Source organism: Manis javanica, chromosome 4, assembly GCF_040802235.1.
Source record: "Manis javanica isolate MJ-LG chromosome 4, MJ_LKY, whole genome shotgun sequence".
In the NCBI taxonomy this organism is placed as follows: domain Eukaryota; kingdom Metazoa; phylum Chordata; class Mammalia; order Pholidota; family Manidae; genus Manis; species Manis javanica.
The window spans coordinates 172,230,918-172,247,897 of NC_133159.1; the positions used below are offsets into that span (position 1 = coordinate 172,230,918).

At 49.2% G+C, this 16,980-nt stretch overlaps 1 protein-coding gene across 16 annotated transcripts in view; it reads left to right on the plus strand.

The window, feature by feature from the left end:
• Window positions 1-16,980, plus strand: part of ARSG (arylsulfatase G) — a 149,496-nt gene that overhangs the window by 69,307 nt on the left and 63,209 nt on the right. For all 16 annotated transcript variants that reach the window (XM_073235827.1, XM_073235825.1, XM_073235823.1 and 13 more), the window contains 3 exons: window positions 2,405-2,542; window positions 9,823-10,019; window positions 10,674-10,754. In XM_073235827.1, coding sequence (XP_073091928.1) covers window positions 2,405-2,542; window positions 9,823-10,019; window positions 10,674-10,754 — 416 coding nt within the window. The remainder of the gene's footprint in view (window positions 1-2,404; window positions 2,543-9,822; window positions 10,020-10,673; window positions 10,755-16,980) is intronic.

The following is a 16,980-nucleotide window of genomic DNA, read 5'->3' on the forward strand; positions in this document are numbered from 1 at the left end:
AATCCCATCCAAGACATTGGCTATAGGCTCTAGAGCAAGGTGAAGCCTTAAGGATGTGGTCCATCTGTGGTTAATAAGAGAGGTTGACAGGGGACAGTTAAGACAGTGAAAAAGAGTACGTTCAGTGCAAATTCAAATGCATTATTTGCAAGGAGTGCAATGAACTTTTAGCAAAGGAGAGGTCAACGAATTCACTGGAATTTTCCGGGTTCCTTGGTTTGTTTAGCGTACCTGGGGAGAGCCTGGTATTGTCACAGTCTCACACAGGTGGGACTCGAGGCCCCTGCTGGACCACTCACCTGGCCCAGACACTGGACACAGGAGGGATGTATATATATAGAGAGAGAAAGAAGTGCATAGGACCCCTTACAGTCGTCATCCCCCGTCCCCAACAAGTAGGCCAGCATTCTGTTCTGAAATGCATACACTCAACAGGATGTTTTAAAAACACTCAATGAAATGGGAAATTGCTCATGATATAAATGAAAAAGGCAGGAGGCAAATCATGAGCAGTGCGATCGTAACTACCTCTGTGTCTCTTACCTTTATCCTGTTGAGAGAGACTCAAAGGCAGTTCATTCTGTTTGTGGGACTAAGGGGTTTTCATGTTTTTTTCTTACTTATTTTCCAAATATTCTGTAATGAGTTTGCAATGCATTTATTATCAGAAAAAGGTAATAGACCTTATTCGGGCAATAAAGCAACACAAACCAGGTGCTCTGGTTGGTCAGACTGTGCAGTGTAGTTATTTATAAGGTTACAGGTATCTGAGCCACTTGGCGAAGGCAAGTCTCAGCTGGCTCATTAATAACATAATTGTTAATATAATGTGGTCGCATATTGAGAACTCATGTTGTACACATTCTTTCTTCTTATCAGCAGTCCACATGATCACTGTGTGAGGCAGGTGTTTATCCTGATCTTACGGTCTGGAAGCTTACCTTGATGCCCAGCTCGAGCTGCAGCTGGCAGACGTAGGGACAGATTCCAGTCTGGGTCTCTCTGAGTCTGGAGCCCCACGTGCTGTACATCCTACCACGCTCAGTGTGGTCGCTGGACAAGCAATGAGGGGGCCAGTGGTGTTTGTTAGAAATGCAGGAATTCAGAACCCACCCCAAGATCTACATTTTAACAAGATGCCAGGTGATTCGTACGCACGTTGCAGTGTGAGAAGTGAAGTAGAGCATCTCATGCCTTCCTTACCAACTGTGGCCTGGGGTCGCCCCTGTGTTCACATCTGGCTATATCATGGTATGACATATATCAGCCAGTTCCTTTTCCATTCATGTTAAATAGAAAAAAGGGTTGGCTTAGGGGAGTAAAGAGACAGGATGTAAATGATGGTGGAATTGCAATGAGATCATGAAAAGCTGAAACATTGGGCACAAATGATTGGAGCAAATTAGCATTGTGATGTCCCAGACTGGGATAACTCTTTCCTCTCTTGAAAGCGCTGGTCTGACCTGGTCTCCTAAGCTTTCACATGTGCCTGGAGGTTTGATGGGGAGTTTTCATTTCTTTTGCAAATGCTTTCCAGCACCACGAGGCAATTTCTCCCTGAGAGGCTGCCCAGTACCCCTGCTGTCTCTGTTGTCCTCAGCCTTTCTTCTGATTCTCTGTGGCACCCAGGACAGAGGGCCTGAGCCGTGTGTGACGCGCCAACCATTTGTTATCTTGTCTGGTTCTCCTAACACCTCTGTCCGGGCGCATGGACTTCAGATGAGGAACGTCCAGCTCTGAAAGCTTAGGTAGCTTGCCCAAGATCAGGACTCAGCCACACTCGTGGGGCATCACGTGTCAGATTCATTCCAATCTGCAAGACCAAGAGCTGAGTTTGTTCCGGAGCTGTCATTGGCTTGGCCCCCACTTTTTCCAATTGCTAAAGTTTCTCCAAATATTCCAAACATGGTTTGAAATTTTAAAATTGTTCCCAGCCTTCTCTCCTATAGTCAGATATGGTGTCACATGAAGTCCAGTTATTGACTATGAAAATAGCAAGCATTATACCCCATAGACAGAAGTCATCATTTAGGGGGAGTTAAGGGGGAAAAGCCAGGGATGGAGCTATTGACTGGCTATGGGATTGGAATAATTTAGTTTGTTTAAACCTCAGTTTCTCTCCCAGCGAAATGAGAGTAATAATGTCCCTAGCTCACAAAATCTTTGTGAGCTTTACAGAGTAGCTGGGCTTGTCCAAGGGGCATAAACATCTACTAGAGGGAATGGAAGAAGGTATTATGTTGATTTTACACTTGGAAGAGATGGCAGGCTGGAAAAATCATTTGGGGCCCGGGTATTAAATATTTTGCATTTATGTATTTTGCTGCATTAAAGCATTTTGTTCTCCTCCATAACTACTTAGGTTGAGGGAATGAATACTCTACCATCTGTGGTTTCCACACAGGAACCTTGAGAGGGATTGTTATGCTGATGTGGCCCTTCCTCTCTACGAAAACCTCAACATCGTGGAGCAGCCTGTGAACCTGAGCAGCCTTGCCCAGAAGTATGCCGAGAAAGCTACCCAGTTCATCCAGCATGCAAGGCAAGGAGTGCCCTTGCCCCCACCCTACGCCCACCTGCCACGTCCCCTGGTCTCACCACTCCTCAAAGCCGTGGGGGGGTTCCACTGCCTAATGAAGATGCATACATGCATGTGTTGTGTACATGAAACTGGGAAACAGCCTCCCTGGAACCTCCTGTGCTCCTGGGCACTTACTATGGTCCCTGCCCTTTTGCCATTATCATTTTGTCCCCTCCTACAAGCACCTTGAGAGCAGGGCCTGTCCACTGCATTGTGGGCACTCAGGGGATGTGTTGAATCCATCGGTTGGCAGGGTATGTGTTTCTCATTGTTGCTGTAACAAACTTACCACTGACATGTTGGCTAAAACAATAGCACTTTATTCTCCCGCAGAGCTGGGGTCCAGACAACCAAAATGAGTCTTAGGGGCTAAGATCAAGGTGTCAGCAGGGCTGTTTCCTTCTGGAGGCTCCTGGGGAGCATCCATTCTTGCCTTTTCCAGCTGCTGGCCGCTGCTATCCTTGCTTAGCTTATCACCTTTCCGATCTCTGCTTCCGTTGTCTCTTTGCCTTCTCTTCTGTAGTGAAGTGTCCCTCTGTTTTCCTCTTAGAAGGATGCTCATGGTTACATTTAGGGTCTACCAGGTGAATCCAAGATGATCTCCCTATCTAAAGATGCTTAATTTAATTGCATCTGCAAAGACCCTTTTGCCATAGAAGGTAACACCCACAGGTTGCAGGGATTAGATCCTGAATCTCTTTGGGGGCCATTATTCAGTTTAACACACAAGGGTTACAAATTCCAGCACATTCCCTGAAAGAGGGAAGCAGGCTGAGTGTAAGGCACTGGGGAGTGGTGGGGTGTGTGGTGAACAGGGTCCTGCTGTTATTTAGCTCCTGCTGCCTTGCTGCTTCGTGGGAGTGGGAACCTGGGTTGTCAGATCTTTCCATGTCATAAGAGAGACAGGATACCCTGTCCTTGTGTGAAATCTCCTGATCTTTATATGTTCAAAATGACTAATTAAAAATAACAAAAAGCAAAATCCAGCTGTGTGTGTGTGTGAGGGCTGCTGGTTTGCTCCTCAGAAAGTAGGTATTTCTGGAACAACAGACAACTCTCAAATAAGGCAAACTGCCCTTGGGGGCACAGACCTAGACCGTGGGGTGCAAGCATGTGTGCCCATACGTGCACACACCCAGTCACCCCGCTTCTGCCACCGCAGGCCTTGACCCAACCCCTCCACCTGCCCCTGTGCTGCCCCCCATGAGCCCTTGTGTGCTCGCCTCATCTCTCTCCCAAAGTGCGAACTCCTCAAGGAAAGTGGAGTGGCTCCAAGGAGGCCTGTGATGCTCCCCACGGCCTTAGCCTAAGCCTGCCTGCCTGCTTATTCTGTGCAGCGTTAAAAATGGACTCCACCTGACCAATCCCATCAGCTCCTAGAATGTGTGAGAATCCCCCCAAGCCCCTTGGTCAACCACGTGGACTTTTCTAGAGAAAAGGGCACCAGTGGCGGTGGAGGCAGCAATGCAGCCAGTCCATTTATGATGTTATCCTGATAATAAAACCTATTTATGGTCTGGATCTCAAGAGCGGCCCCTTGGGGCTTCAGAAATCACGTCTTACCAGTTTTCCAGGGTTTCCTGAGAAACACGGGCTTTTTCCCGGATGGCTGATCAGAAAAGAGCAAAGCCTCCTCTCCTATCTGGAGAGCTGAGTGCTTCTCTGCTCCCGGGAGCCTCGAGGTGGTGTTAGGTCCCCGTGCCCTCTGACAGGGGGATGCGTGGTGGCTGCTCAGCCCTTCCTGCCTGGAACAGCCAGGTGTGCTCGGAGCAGGGTGGGTGGCAGCCGGCTGGGGACTGGGGACGGCTTGATGCTCTGAAGTGGGCACGGTGCTGTTCAGCCACCAGTTAATTAGTTAGTTAAAAGACAAACCGATCAACAAACAATCTCCTTATCATAGAAAGAAGGTGATGAGCTTGTTAATTTATGAATGAGTTATTAAGTAAAAAAGTCCCATGAATCCCCATTGCCTTTGAACTTCGCGGAAACTAACCCCCCGGGTGTTGATTCCTTTAGGATTTGACTTGCCAAGTCATCTGTGACTTTCAGACCCTCAGCATCAGGGACCCAGATCTGCGGTCCCTCCTCCTCCCTGGGCTCCATCCTCAGGGAGAGGCCCTTCCTTCAACTGGACCTGCTGGTCAAGGCTGCTGGGGGTCCCTAGAGTGTGCCTTCCTGTCTCCCCCAGCACCCCACCAGAGGCCCCCTTAGGAATTCTTTGAAAGTTTTCAGGGTCTTTACTTGAATTTAGACCCTTATCCAGCAGTGATGATGAAAGCTAATCCTTGATTTGAGGTTTTTAAGCAGCAGGCACAGCTCCGAATTGCAAACAGGGAGAGAGCAGGTGGCATGGGTGCCTGGGTCACAGAGCTAGCCAGTGCCCTGCTCCTTAACGGGGCTGGGGCTGTGCATCAAGCCTAAATAGGAGACACAGGGCTTGACAAGGAGGCGTGTATCGGGCCTCGCTCCAGAGAGAACCGCAGCTTAGGGCATTTGAAATCAGACTGCACCGTCGGTATTTCAGGGCATCCATCATTCTGAACTAGGCCCTGGAGCTGCCCAGACGGTGCACAAGCCGCAGCCCCGCCTCCGCCCTGCGTCAGCCTGATTCCCTGTTCTACTTGACGGGACCCCTGCCCCCGCGTTGCTCGCCCCCTGCTGGTCAAAGTCTTCCTTCTCCTCTTCCCCCCATGTGGCCCACCTCGTACCCATCACCATGCCACCTGCATCAGGACCCCAGATTAAGCTCCAAGACCATTGTCACCCCCTGTTCCCGTCTTTCTTCTTTCTCCTGTTAGCAAGCTCTGATGAATTCACTTTCTGGTGGGAAATGAACACACTCAGGAATAGCTCTGGACCGGGACCTTCTAGCTCCTCCTGCGGCCTCTCCTAGCGTGGTTCTGTCCGCCTCCAGTGGCCACGAGTGCAGCCCACCTGCAGCCCCTTGACCCGCAGGCCTCCTTCTCTCAGGGGTCCCCTGCCCCTGCATCCCTGCTATTAACCCCCACCAACCGCCACAGCACCCTATGTGTGTATTTCTTCTCCACCACTCCTACTAAATCTGTAAATAATTACCTGATTAATATTTTTGTTGCATTTTTCTCTCTCCTGTTCCCTGTTAGATGTTAAGCTCCAAGAAGGTGGGAATCATATCTGTCATATTCATTGCTCTATCCCCAGTGCCTGGGGCCTAGTTTCAGCTTAATAAATATTCATCAAATGAGTGAATAATGAGTGAGTTACTTTTTCTAGCCCAAAGATGTGCCCATGTTGTGCTAAGGATGCAAGCATGAATGAGTTCTGTCCTTTTGAGTAGCGCCCAGGCTACCAGGAAACCGATATGTGAACGGCGGCTTTAATGCAGGGTGTGTCACCAGTGTTCATCAGGAGGGGGTACTGGGGAAGCGGGGAGCACAGGAACGGTGTTGGTGGCTTTCGAGCTGGATCTTAAGAATTGGTTAGATGTTTTTAGGCAAGATGCAGAGAGGAGACTGCGGACGGGAACTGCTGGAAGAGGGGGGCAGGGGAGGTGGGGGCTCGGGGAGCTGGCGCATGGAAAGTGCCTCTGAGGGGGATGAAGGTAAGGTTGGAGGGGCCCAGCATGTTGCGGCCTCTGGGGCTGGGCTGGGGGGTTTGATCTGACCCAGAGGCTGCTTGGAGCCTAGTGGGCATCGAAACGGGGGACCATCAGATCAAGTTTAGCTTGGAGAAGGTTTTCTGTTCCACCAAGGCTCAGCGGGCAGTGATGAGGTGTGGGGATGAGTGGCTATTGCTGGTGACCGTCCCAGAGATGCCCCTCGTCCACTCCACCCCAGCGGGGCACAGCAGGAGAGCCGAGAGGGCCCAGAGCTGGGGACCAGCAGCAAGCGGCCACTCTCCCCACCTCCACCCACAGGCCTGGCTCTCTCTGGCCAGGCGCCCACTTGAGACCCCCCATGAGATGAGTGTGCCCCTCACCTGCCGTTTTCCATCCCAGATCAGGTGGTCTTCTCTGGGCTCGGCTGTCCCAGGCCTCCGTCTTCCGCGCATCTCCACGCCCTGCCTGGCCCTCTCTTCTGCGCCTCCCTCTCCTGAATCTTACTTCCTCTAACATTCTCCTTTCTTTTTTTCCTTTCTGCCCCCCATTTCACTCATTTTGCCACACAAATAATATGTATTCCCTTTGGAAGTCTCTGAAAACGCATGTAAGCAAACAGAAAAAAAATATCCCTAAATGCCTCGCTCCAGAGAGAACCCGTTCTGATACATTTGGGCATTTCTTGTGGCCTCATTCTGTGCTGGTATATAAATATATATATATATTTATTTACATATATATAACACACAATTATATATATATATATATTTACAAAAATGGAATTAGACTGTCTTGTCATCTGCTTTTTTTTTTAAAGCACCAGATCTCCTCCACCCTATTTTCTCCTGAGCACAGGAACATAATGAAGGGGTGGCTGGGGGGATAAACAGTCCCAGGGAGCCTTGTTTATGTGGTTTCTGCAAGATGCAACCTCTGTGAGTTCTAGCATGGCATCAGGATGCAGGGAAGGAGGTACCCTGGGTACCATGTGTTGTTATTATTAATAAAAAGACTACTATTTATTAATATTTTGGGCAGTTCATAATCACAACAACTTTACTGGGGAGGTATGATTGTCTCCGTTGCATAGATACAGAGGGTAAGTTGGTTGTCCAGGTCACGCAAGCACGAAATAAAAATCCCAGGCACTTGGATGCAGGTTCCAAAGCCTGCACTTTATGTCCGTCCACTTGCCATCCCTCATTACTGCATGACTCTTCAGCTTCTGGCCCAGGATGCTAGTGAGACTTGGGTGATGGAGAGGGTTTGCATGATAATGACAGGGAAGGGACATGTGAGCAATGCCTGCCCACTCTCCCACCTCCCCAGCTCTGGCCCGTAGTGGGCGCTGAGTTAGTAAATGTATAACAACCGGCACTCTGAGATAAAAGCCCTGACTTCTAGTGTCTGCCCATTTCTCTGGTATAAATACTGTCACTGTAGATAATTTTGGGCCACCAATGAGATGTCACTGAATGTGGAGCTGGAAAAAGATGGGCAGTAACACACGGTCAAGTGGTATTTCCACTACACAGATGCAACAGATGTAAAATAGCCTCAAGAGCATGGATGATAATAAAGCTAGTAGAATAATTGGGATGTGATAAATCATGAAAATTGATTATCTTTTTAAAAATGTCATGTAGTTCATTGTAAGTCTGTATCATTTGGACGTTCATGATGGCCGTGTTTAACAAGTGACTGCAACATTCCTGACATGTGAGCCTGCTCTATCCAGCAAGCTGCTGTGATATGGAATCTACCTGCAAATTAGAAAAAGGCTCCCCTCTAGGGGGGCGCTGATCTGTGCCAGGATGCCTAGTTTGGCCAGTGGATTGGGGGCTGGAATTAAGCACCTATTCACTCTCCCAGCAGGATGTCCATGTGCGGGACACATGCTGTACATGATTGTCCTTGGGAGAGTGGGAAACAGACACACAGTCAGGGCTCTCCAGAACTCTGCAAGGACGAAACTGTTCTCTACCTGTGCTCTCCAAGATGGTAGTCTCTAGTCACCTGTGGCATGGCTATTGAGTATTCTGACGTGGTTAGGGCAACTGGGACACTAAATTTATATATATGTATATAGGTAAAATATGCATAACGTAAAATTTACTCTTCAAGTGCACAGTTCTGTGGCTTTAAGTATATTCATATTGTTCTGCAACCATCACCACCATCCATCTCTAGAATTTTTTTTCATCATCCCAAACTGAAACTCTGTACTCATTAAACACCAAATCCCCATTTTCCCTTCCCTCCAGTCCCTGGCCACCCACCATTCAACTTTCTGTCTTTATGAAGTTGACTGCTGTAGGTACCCCCTGTAAGTGGAACCATACAAGATTTGTCCTTTGGTGACTGACTTATTGCATGTAACATAAGGTGTTTAAGCCTCGTCTGAGTTGTAGCATGTGAGACACTGAATTCTTAATTTTACTTAATTTTCAGTAATTGAAACCTAAATAGCCATACATGACTTATGGCTACTGCATTGGACAACACAACTCTAGAAATGTTGCAGAGGAACTGTCGATAAAAATAGGGAAAGTGAGACCCTGTCTTGGGACTCGTGTCCTGGATTTTATGCCTGTCAAAGAGGGTAGCACAGTCGGGACCCCGGGAGTTGGGAGGCAGGGGACTCTCCAGGGGGTAGTTTGATGTAGAGCTGAGGCTGGTAAGACTCAGAGAACTGGATGTGAGGTGCTGTAAATCAGGGTTAGCTATAAAGGCTTAGGCTAATTTGGAAGTTGAATCTGTGGGTGAGCTGGTATAAAAAGAGCCATGCTTCTATCTCCACTCTATAAACTTAACTGAACACCACCTTGCCTTAACTGCATCCTCTGAAAGATGCCCCCCTCCTATAGGTATGGGAGGGGGCTCCATGAGGGTCCCTGAAGCTTCAGGAGGGGAAGGATGTGGTTCTGCAGCTGTCTGCCCTCAATCCTGTTGGTTGCCTGGGAATTGAGGTTGGGGACAAACAGGAAGCAGAGGCCACCCATGCTCCCTTCATGCCTTCCAGGGAAATCTTCAGGGTTAGAAGAGGGGCAGCCAGCTGCCTGGGCCCCCAACAGGCCTTGATCTAGATGTTCCCGGATGATCATGTGCATCTTTGGAATTCCCGGTGGTCAACCTGAGTCATCCATTCATCTCTTAGAAAGGGCCAGGGCTGGGAACAGACATGATGGCCTGGATGCTACAAAACAGCAGATAAAATTTAAAAATATGTTTGCACCGGACTTTAGAATGCAACAGTTATGAGCAAGTGCTTTGCTCTCAGCCAGATGTGAGTCTGAATCCAGCCTGTTACTTACTCATCGCATAACCTTGGACAAATCCTTTAGTTTCCCTAAGCCTCCAATGCTTCATCTGTAAAAGGGAACTTGGGGGTTATTACAAGGGTGAATTTAGACAATGTGAGTCACATTTAATAAGCTCTCAGTAAATGTTAAAGGACAGCAATGATTAGTGTAATTGTTCTTAGCTTTTAAGTGGCTGACCAGACTCTCCCCACATTTCCTTAGAAGGTTGTAGACACGTGCACTTCCTGAGCCTGTGGGGCAGGTGTTCTGGGGCTTTTCTCCGAGGCAAGGGAGAACTGCAGAGACACTGGACAAGCCCAGAGAGGCTTGTGGAGAGTTACCTCTGGGGTCTTCCGTTTCAGCACCAGTGGAAGGTCCTTCCTGCTCTATGTGGGCCTGGCCCACATGCATGTGCCCTTGCCCAGGACCCAGCGATCCGCACACCCACGGGGCCAGAGGCTGTACGGTGCAGGTCTCCGGGAGATGGACAGCTTGGTGGGCCAAATCAAGGACAAAGTTGACCGCACAGCAAAAGAAAACACATTCCTCTGGTTTACAGGTAAGATAGTAAGAGCCCGGCCAGCCTGACTGCGACCTAATGGATAACCCTGTTCATGCTCCGTGAGGGGCAGAGCCTGGCCACGGGATCCTCTTTAACGGGGCAGGGGGCTTACTTTGAACTTGGTGCCCTGCTAGTATTGTTGGCTTGAGTGCTGAGCAGGCCCTCTAAGGCTCGGCCCCTGGAGAGGTTTGCGTGTACAGAGCAGGTGCCCTGCTGGCCCCTTGTGATTAGGGCCATCCAGGTACTGCTCGTAATTGTTAATGAATGACTTGGACATCGTGAACCTATGTGGTCCTTGGACGGGTTTAAGATCCCCTCCTCACCAACCTCCCAGTCCAAAGACTGGTTGCTACTGGTCACCAGGTCACCTTTGGGCTGAGTGGAGCTGAGCTAGTGAGCTGCAGAGAGGGCCCACGCAGGCACTGCTGGTCCCTGGAATGAGGGCAGAAACCCTCATTAAAAGCCCTGCTTTCAGGTCAGGTAGAGACCTGGATCTGAATCTATCTATTGCTATTGGGAAAGTTTCCACCTCTCTGCGCCCTGTTCCTCATCTGCAGAACTGAGCTAACATAGAACCTAACACAGAATGCGAGCTGGTGAAAGTGCCCATGTGCCTGTTGACCATTGCATGTTACTTCTTCTGGTTTCTAGGAGACAACGGTCCGTGGGCTCAGAAGTGCGAGCTGGCGGGTAGCGTGGGTCCCTACACTGGATTGTGGCAAACTCATCGAGGTAGGGCGCGTGGCTGGGCGTGGTGCACCCCACTGGGGTTGCTGAGCCCTGGCCGGGGCGTGGGGTTTCCCCCAAGGAGGACCCACTCATACCCAGTCCTCGGGCCATCACTGAATAACACAGACAGGGAGGTCACCAACCACCAGCAAACAGAGAAGACGTAAACTGGGGTGGAGAGCCTGTTGGGCCTGGACCCGCTCTTCTCCTTTGTTCTCCCTCGGGGGCATAGCCCCCACAAGCCAGCCCATGGACCTTCCCACACGTGGGCTCTGCCTTTGCTTTTTGTCCTGCTGTCCTCACTCTTTCCCCTCTCTTTTCCAAGAAGTCATCCCTCCATCTATCCAAACATCAGTTCATTTCATTCATCGAGAAATAGTCAGGGTGCAAATACACAAGGTGTTCAGATCCAGTATTTCTAAACCTTACAATAGTGAAAGGTAGGTAGTTATCACTCCATTCACAGATGAAGAAAAGAGACTCCGGGAGGCTCAGTAACTTGCCCAATGTCCCACGGTTCATGAGGACGGAGCCAGCCTTGCTACCGAGGTTAAAGGTGGTCATCTCCTTGCTACACCGTGCTGTTGCTCTCTAGTTATGAACACCTCTGGCCCCCAGCTTAGCGCTTATTTGCACAGACTTCATTTTCTCAGAGAGCAGCCATGCGGGGGACAATTAGGCAATATGGAACAAAGGCTTAAAAAATATGCATGCCTGCTTACGCATCAATTCCTCCTCTAAGAATGTGTCTTAAAGAAATAATTAGCCAACTGCACAATGATGTATGTAAGAGGTTGCTGACTGCAGTAGGTTTTTACAAATATAGTTGGACATAACCCATGTCCAGCCAGAGGGGAGTGCCTGAGGCAATCATGGTAAATGCACTCAGAGAAATACTAAGGAACCACTAAAATGATGCATATAATAGATCTGGAAACATTTACATTAAATACTTTTCAGTGACTAAAGCAGGATACAAAACAACATGTAAAGTATGATTTTATTATATAAAATAACCATTTTTCTCAGAAAAACCTGAGAGAGGTAACAAAAAATAACAGAAGTTTAGCAGTAATTTCCTCTGGATAGGGGAGGGAAGATGAAAGTGTGACTTTCTTCCCACTTTTTTTTTTTCTGTAACAAGCTGGTATTATTTGTGTCCTATATAATTAAAATGTTTATGGTTTTTAATATAAAATTAAAATTTCATAGGTTCAGGGGCGGGTAGGGAGATGAACCCTGGGGCTGGGATTTCCCTGCTGTCCAGCTCCTGAGCTATGGTCCCGGCTTGTCTCCCAGTCTGAGGACACAAACTCCCTTTCTTATTAGTCTGGCAGAATATTTGTAGTGACCTAGAAATAGGAACATACATGCATCTGGTGGCTGGTGGTGAGAAAGAAGTGTGATCATTCATTTTTATTTGTCAACTTTAAGCTGGTGTCCCTCGGATCAGATCTTTTGAGAACTTTACGAGGGAGTGGCTGCCAGGCTATGGCCAAGTCTTGTGCCTGGATATTTGGTTCAGAATCAGCAGTGGGTGCTCCCTCCCTCTGACCTGCTCCACGACCCGACTATTTCATCTCTCAGCGTGTCAGTGTTTTCCTCTACATGTATTGCTCTTTGACCTCTCCAGTTCAAGAATGCTGCGTTTTTGTTCTGGATCTTGAAGAGTTGGACCAGGAAAAGATGTTAAGCCTGGTGGTGGATGGCAGTGTATCTGTTACCTACAATAACAGCCTAGAGAAATGGTGTAAGCCAGGAGTGGTTTTTTGCATTAGCTGATTATAATTCCTCCTCTCTGTACCCGGAATACCCTTAGGCCAGGGTACCATCATCAATACTCAGTTGGAAATCCTGGAAGAGCCTGGAATCAAAACTCTCCAGGGTAAAAATCGAGAAGGCCTGGAGACCGCGGATGGGGGGTAAGGATCTGTCAGTAAATGACTGCTCTGTGGGAATAAGATGATGTCTGATCTCCTGCCTTATCTTGACTCCTCCTTCCTTATGAGGCAGTTTTGAAATAGTGAATCAGGTTTAAGGATGTGGACTGCGACCCTATTCTTCGAGGAAAGAACTGTGTCCTGCAAGAAAGACATTTACTAGCTGAGCAGCCTCCATCTCTTCTTCCTTCCTCCTGTAGGCATTTGTTGAACACCTATTATGTCCCAGGAACATTTTTTAAAAAAGCCTCCTGGACTTAAGAAATAACAGTCTAGAGCATGTTTTTCAGACCTTAATGGGCAGACAGCCCCCCGGGGAGCCCGTTGAACTGCAGCCGTGACTCAGTAAGCTTGGGAGGTGATGGTGATGTTGCATTTCTAACAAGCTCCTAGGTGACGCTGATGTGGCTGGTCCCCGGACCACACTTTGAGAAGCACCAATCTAGAATATCCACATTTGGACTGTATGAGTCTAGAGTCATCCGAATCTAGAACTTGCAGATCTAGAGAAGTGGTTATGGAGGTGTGGTCCCAAGACCAGCAGCATTAGCATGGCCTGAGAACTTGTTAGCCATGCAAATGCTAGGGGCTCACTCCAGACCTAGGCATGGACCCTGGCGATCCATATTGTAACGAGTCCTTCCGGTGATTTTAATGCAGGTTAAAATTTGAGAACCACCTGTCTAGAGCTACACTGTCCCATATACTTGCCAGGCACTAACCACATGTGACTATTAAAATTAAATTAAAATTCAGGTCTTTAGTCACACTAGCCACACTTCAGGGACTCAGAAGCCACAAGTGGCTAGTGACTACCATATGAGATACTGTACATATAGAACATTTCTATCATCCCGGGAAGTGCTATTGAACAGGGCTGTCAGCAAATACTTCAGCAAGTGGTTATAATACCAGCTAAGAACTCCATGACAGAGGGGACACAAGGGCATCTCACCCACATGGGAGGGGGACAGGAAGGCTTCCCTGAATGGCTGGAGTTTTGCAGAATGACTAGGAGACAGCTAGGGGTTTGCAGGGGAGGGAGCTCAGGGTGGCCTGGTAGGGATGGGAAACCAGAGCGGAGGGCCCGCCCAGCTGTCCTGCGTCCAGAGCTCTCGGAAGCAGCGAGGCAGGGCCAGAGGGAGAGCCGGGACCAGCGTTCAAAGGGCTTTTCTTGGGGGGAAGGATTTTGGCCTTAATTCTGAAGAAATGTGGACTCATGGAAGGGTTTTAAGAGTGAGAGTGGCATTATTCGATTTTTCAAATTGAGCCGAGATTCCTGAAACATGAAATTAACCATTTAGCTTGCACAACTCAGTGACCTTGAGCATGTTCACAATGTTGTATGACTGTGCCCTCTGCCGAGTCTCTGGGCATTTTCATCACCCCAGAAGAAAACCCCATATATTCTATACACTTGCTCCCCGTTTCCCACTTCCCCAGCACATAGCTCAATTTTCAAAGACCCCTCTGATGTCAGTGGGGCTGAGAGCAACAGGAGGCAAGGCCGAGCCTCATTCTGCTGGGCCACGGAGGAGAGATGAGAAGAGCAAGTCACAGAATTGAAAGAAAGCCAGGGCTGGGGGAGACCTCCGCGATCTTTACCCCACCCACCCTGTCGGCCAGTGAAGAAACTGAGGCCGAGCTGGGGAGGGGCACACTGGTGACCATCACTGGCTCGTTCCTCAGCCACATGACTGCCATCACTCATGCCTGCTCAGCCGTCTGGAAAATCCTCTCTGCTTTCTCAGGACCCCTTGGTTGTTAAGGAGAAGGACTTAGGCCTGTGACAGTCTGAGTCTTTCTAAACCTGTGGGAGGCAGCACGGATGTGCGGAAAGAGCTAATGGCTTCGGAGGCCCAGGTGGGGCTTGAATCTCCACTCAGTTCAGGAATCGGTGTCCAGGGGCCCCTTGCCCCTTGAAGCCCTGTGTCCTCCTCTGTGAGGTGGGCTGCTAGCACCAAGCTGGACTTCTGGAAGAATCTACGGGGCTGTTGCCTGGGAGGCATTCAGCCTTGCATACAGCAACCCCACAAAAGGCTCCATTTCTTCATCCAAGAGGACAAATGAGGGTACCCCACAAAGAGAAGAATTGGAAGGGGAGCAGAAAATGCCCTGTTAAAGACTTTCCTACTAAAATACATGGGTGACTTAATGACATATGGGTAACTTTACACGCGTTCTGGGCCTCTGTCTTGGGAAACTGCTCTGAAGCTGTATTTCAGTCATTCAAGATAATGCTCGTTTCTTGGGCGATGACTTGCACAAACGTGTGGCTTGATGTCGTATCTGTGGGACGCAGCACTCACTCTCGGCAGGGCAGGAGCTAAATGCCATTTTCTTTTTTGCCCAGGAGAAGGTGAGCAAACTTTGCCTAGGGGTAAACACTTCGCCTTCCTCATTCTCCAAACCAGCTTCCTGTCAGCTATTCCACAGCCTTCTCCGACCTCTCTGCCCAGAAAGTGCTGGGCGTTCTGGGAAGTGAGGCCGAGCCCTGCATGGAAAGGGTGTGGCGAGGGGGCTCGGGGGTCACGACCCGGGAGCTGAGGGTCCCTCTGGACCATGTGCTCCTCCTCACCCAGGTTCCTCTTCAGTGGGATGCCTGCATGTCCTGCTGTAAAGGGGCCCAGTCTCGAGAACAGATGAAAGAGAGAAGACAGTCAATGTTTTCGCAACAGAGTAGGACAAACAGTACCCAGAATCCTGCTTCTTTCTCCCGGCAGCCAGCCTGCTACGTCAGGCCACGCGCTGCCTTCCCCTGTTCCCAGGGCCCCCAGGCCCCCCTCCTTGTCTTCCCTTTCCTTTCCTGGCCATGCCGCCTTGCTCAGCTGATGGGATGAGGCAGCGTCTCCTGGAGTCATCTTTTCACCCCGTGCTGGAGTGAGGATGCTTCATGGCTTGGCCTGCGCCCTACAGGGCTGAGGGGAAGCGGGACTGGGGGGCAGGGGCAAAGCTGGGCAGCCCTGCCTTCTCCCAAACCAAGTGGACATGAGGTGCATGCCCCACTGATGCTGAACCCACGGCCCCAGCTCTACCCCAGACCTATTTCCTACCTGGGACAGAACCAACACCTTGTTTGTCCCCTAACTGACTGCTCCTCTGTCTGGAAAACCTTTTCTTGTTTTATTTGAAGAGCAGAACTGTTCCTTCCTCCCCCTTGATGATGAGGAAACAGTCTGTTGAATTTGGCATCCTCAGCTTCTAGAAGACCTTGGCGTTTGTAATTCGATGCTATCAGGTTGTTGCATAATCTTCCCCACTGGGAGGCTGGCTCTGTATCCTGGGCCTTCTGTCCAGTTTGGGGTAAAGGGTGGGGTGGAGAAAGGTCAAAGGTGGGGCTGGGTGAGGGAGCCAGGAACAAGGGATACTGGCTGTTGGCCCTCACTGGGGGCAGGGCCAGCTGGTGGGGCCCCCGTGGAAGTGGAAATGTAAGTCCTTCTGGGCCATTGGCCACCCAGTTTGGAATATCCCCATCCCCACACTCAGAGCCACCCCAGGGCAGCCAGAGTCCTTGGTCCCAACAGAGGCCTGCCTGCCCTGTGTTTCTAGAAAACTAGTAAACTGTGGGCATCCTTGGCAAGGTCCTGTACTTATATTTAGAAATGAAGCCTGCTTTTCTTAGACGGTTATAGAATTATACTACTCAGAACGGACACATCCCACCTTAGTCACAAAAGCAAAACGCCTTTGTTGGCCAGGCAGGTGATATGAATGAACAAATGCTTATTTTTGTCAATTGTGGACAGTGTGAGGCATTCAGTAAACTGGGAGAGGGCTGTCTCATGATGTTCAAAATTAGTTAAAAAAATACTATTTATGCCAAGCCAAACCGTCAGCAGGTGGAATTCTGCATATGAGTTGCCGGGCTGCAGTTTCTGCTGTTATCTGTAGGTGATTTGGGTTTGTTACCTGCTTTTGCATTTTGTTTTGCATTTGGCGGGCACTTCCATGGCAGGCACGATGCCAAAGGACCTGCTTAGAACTTTATATACATTATCTTATGTAATTTTTCTCACAACACCATGAGAAAAGTATCAGCAGCTGAGACTGAGTCTGAGAAAGGGAAAGAATTCGACCCAAGGCCCGCTGATCAGAAGGGGAGGCCCTGGGCTGGAGCTGAGTCCTCCTAGTTACCTTGCTAATATCTCTCCAGGTCTGGTCCTCAGACCATTGGCATCAGAATCATCTAGAATCAGAGCCCCACCTGAGACATATAAAATCAGAATCTCGGGGGTTGTCCCGGTGGTTCACCTGTACTGGGAAATTTACAGACCTCTTTATGAGCTACA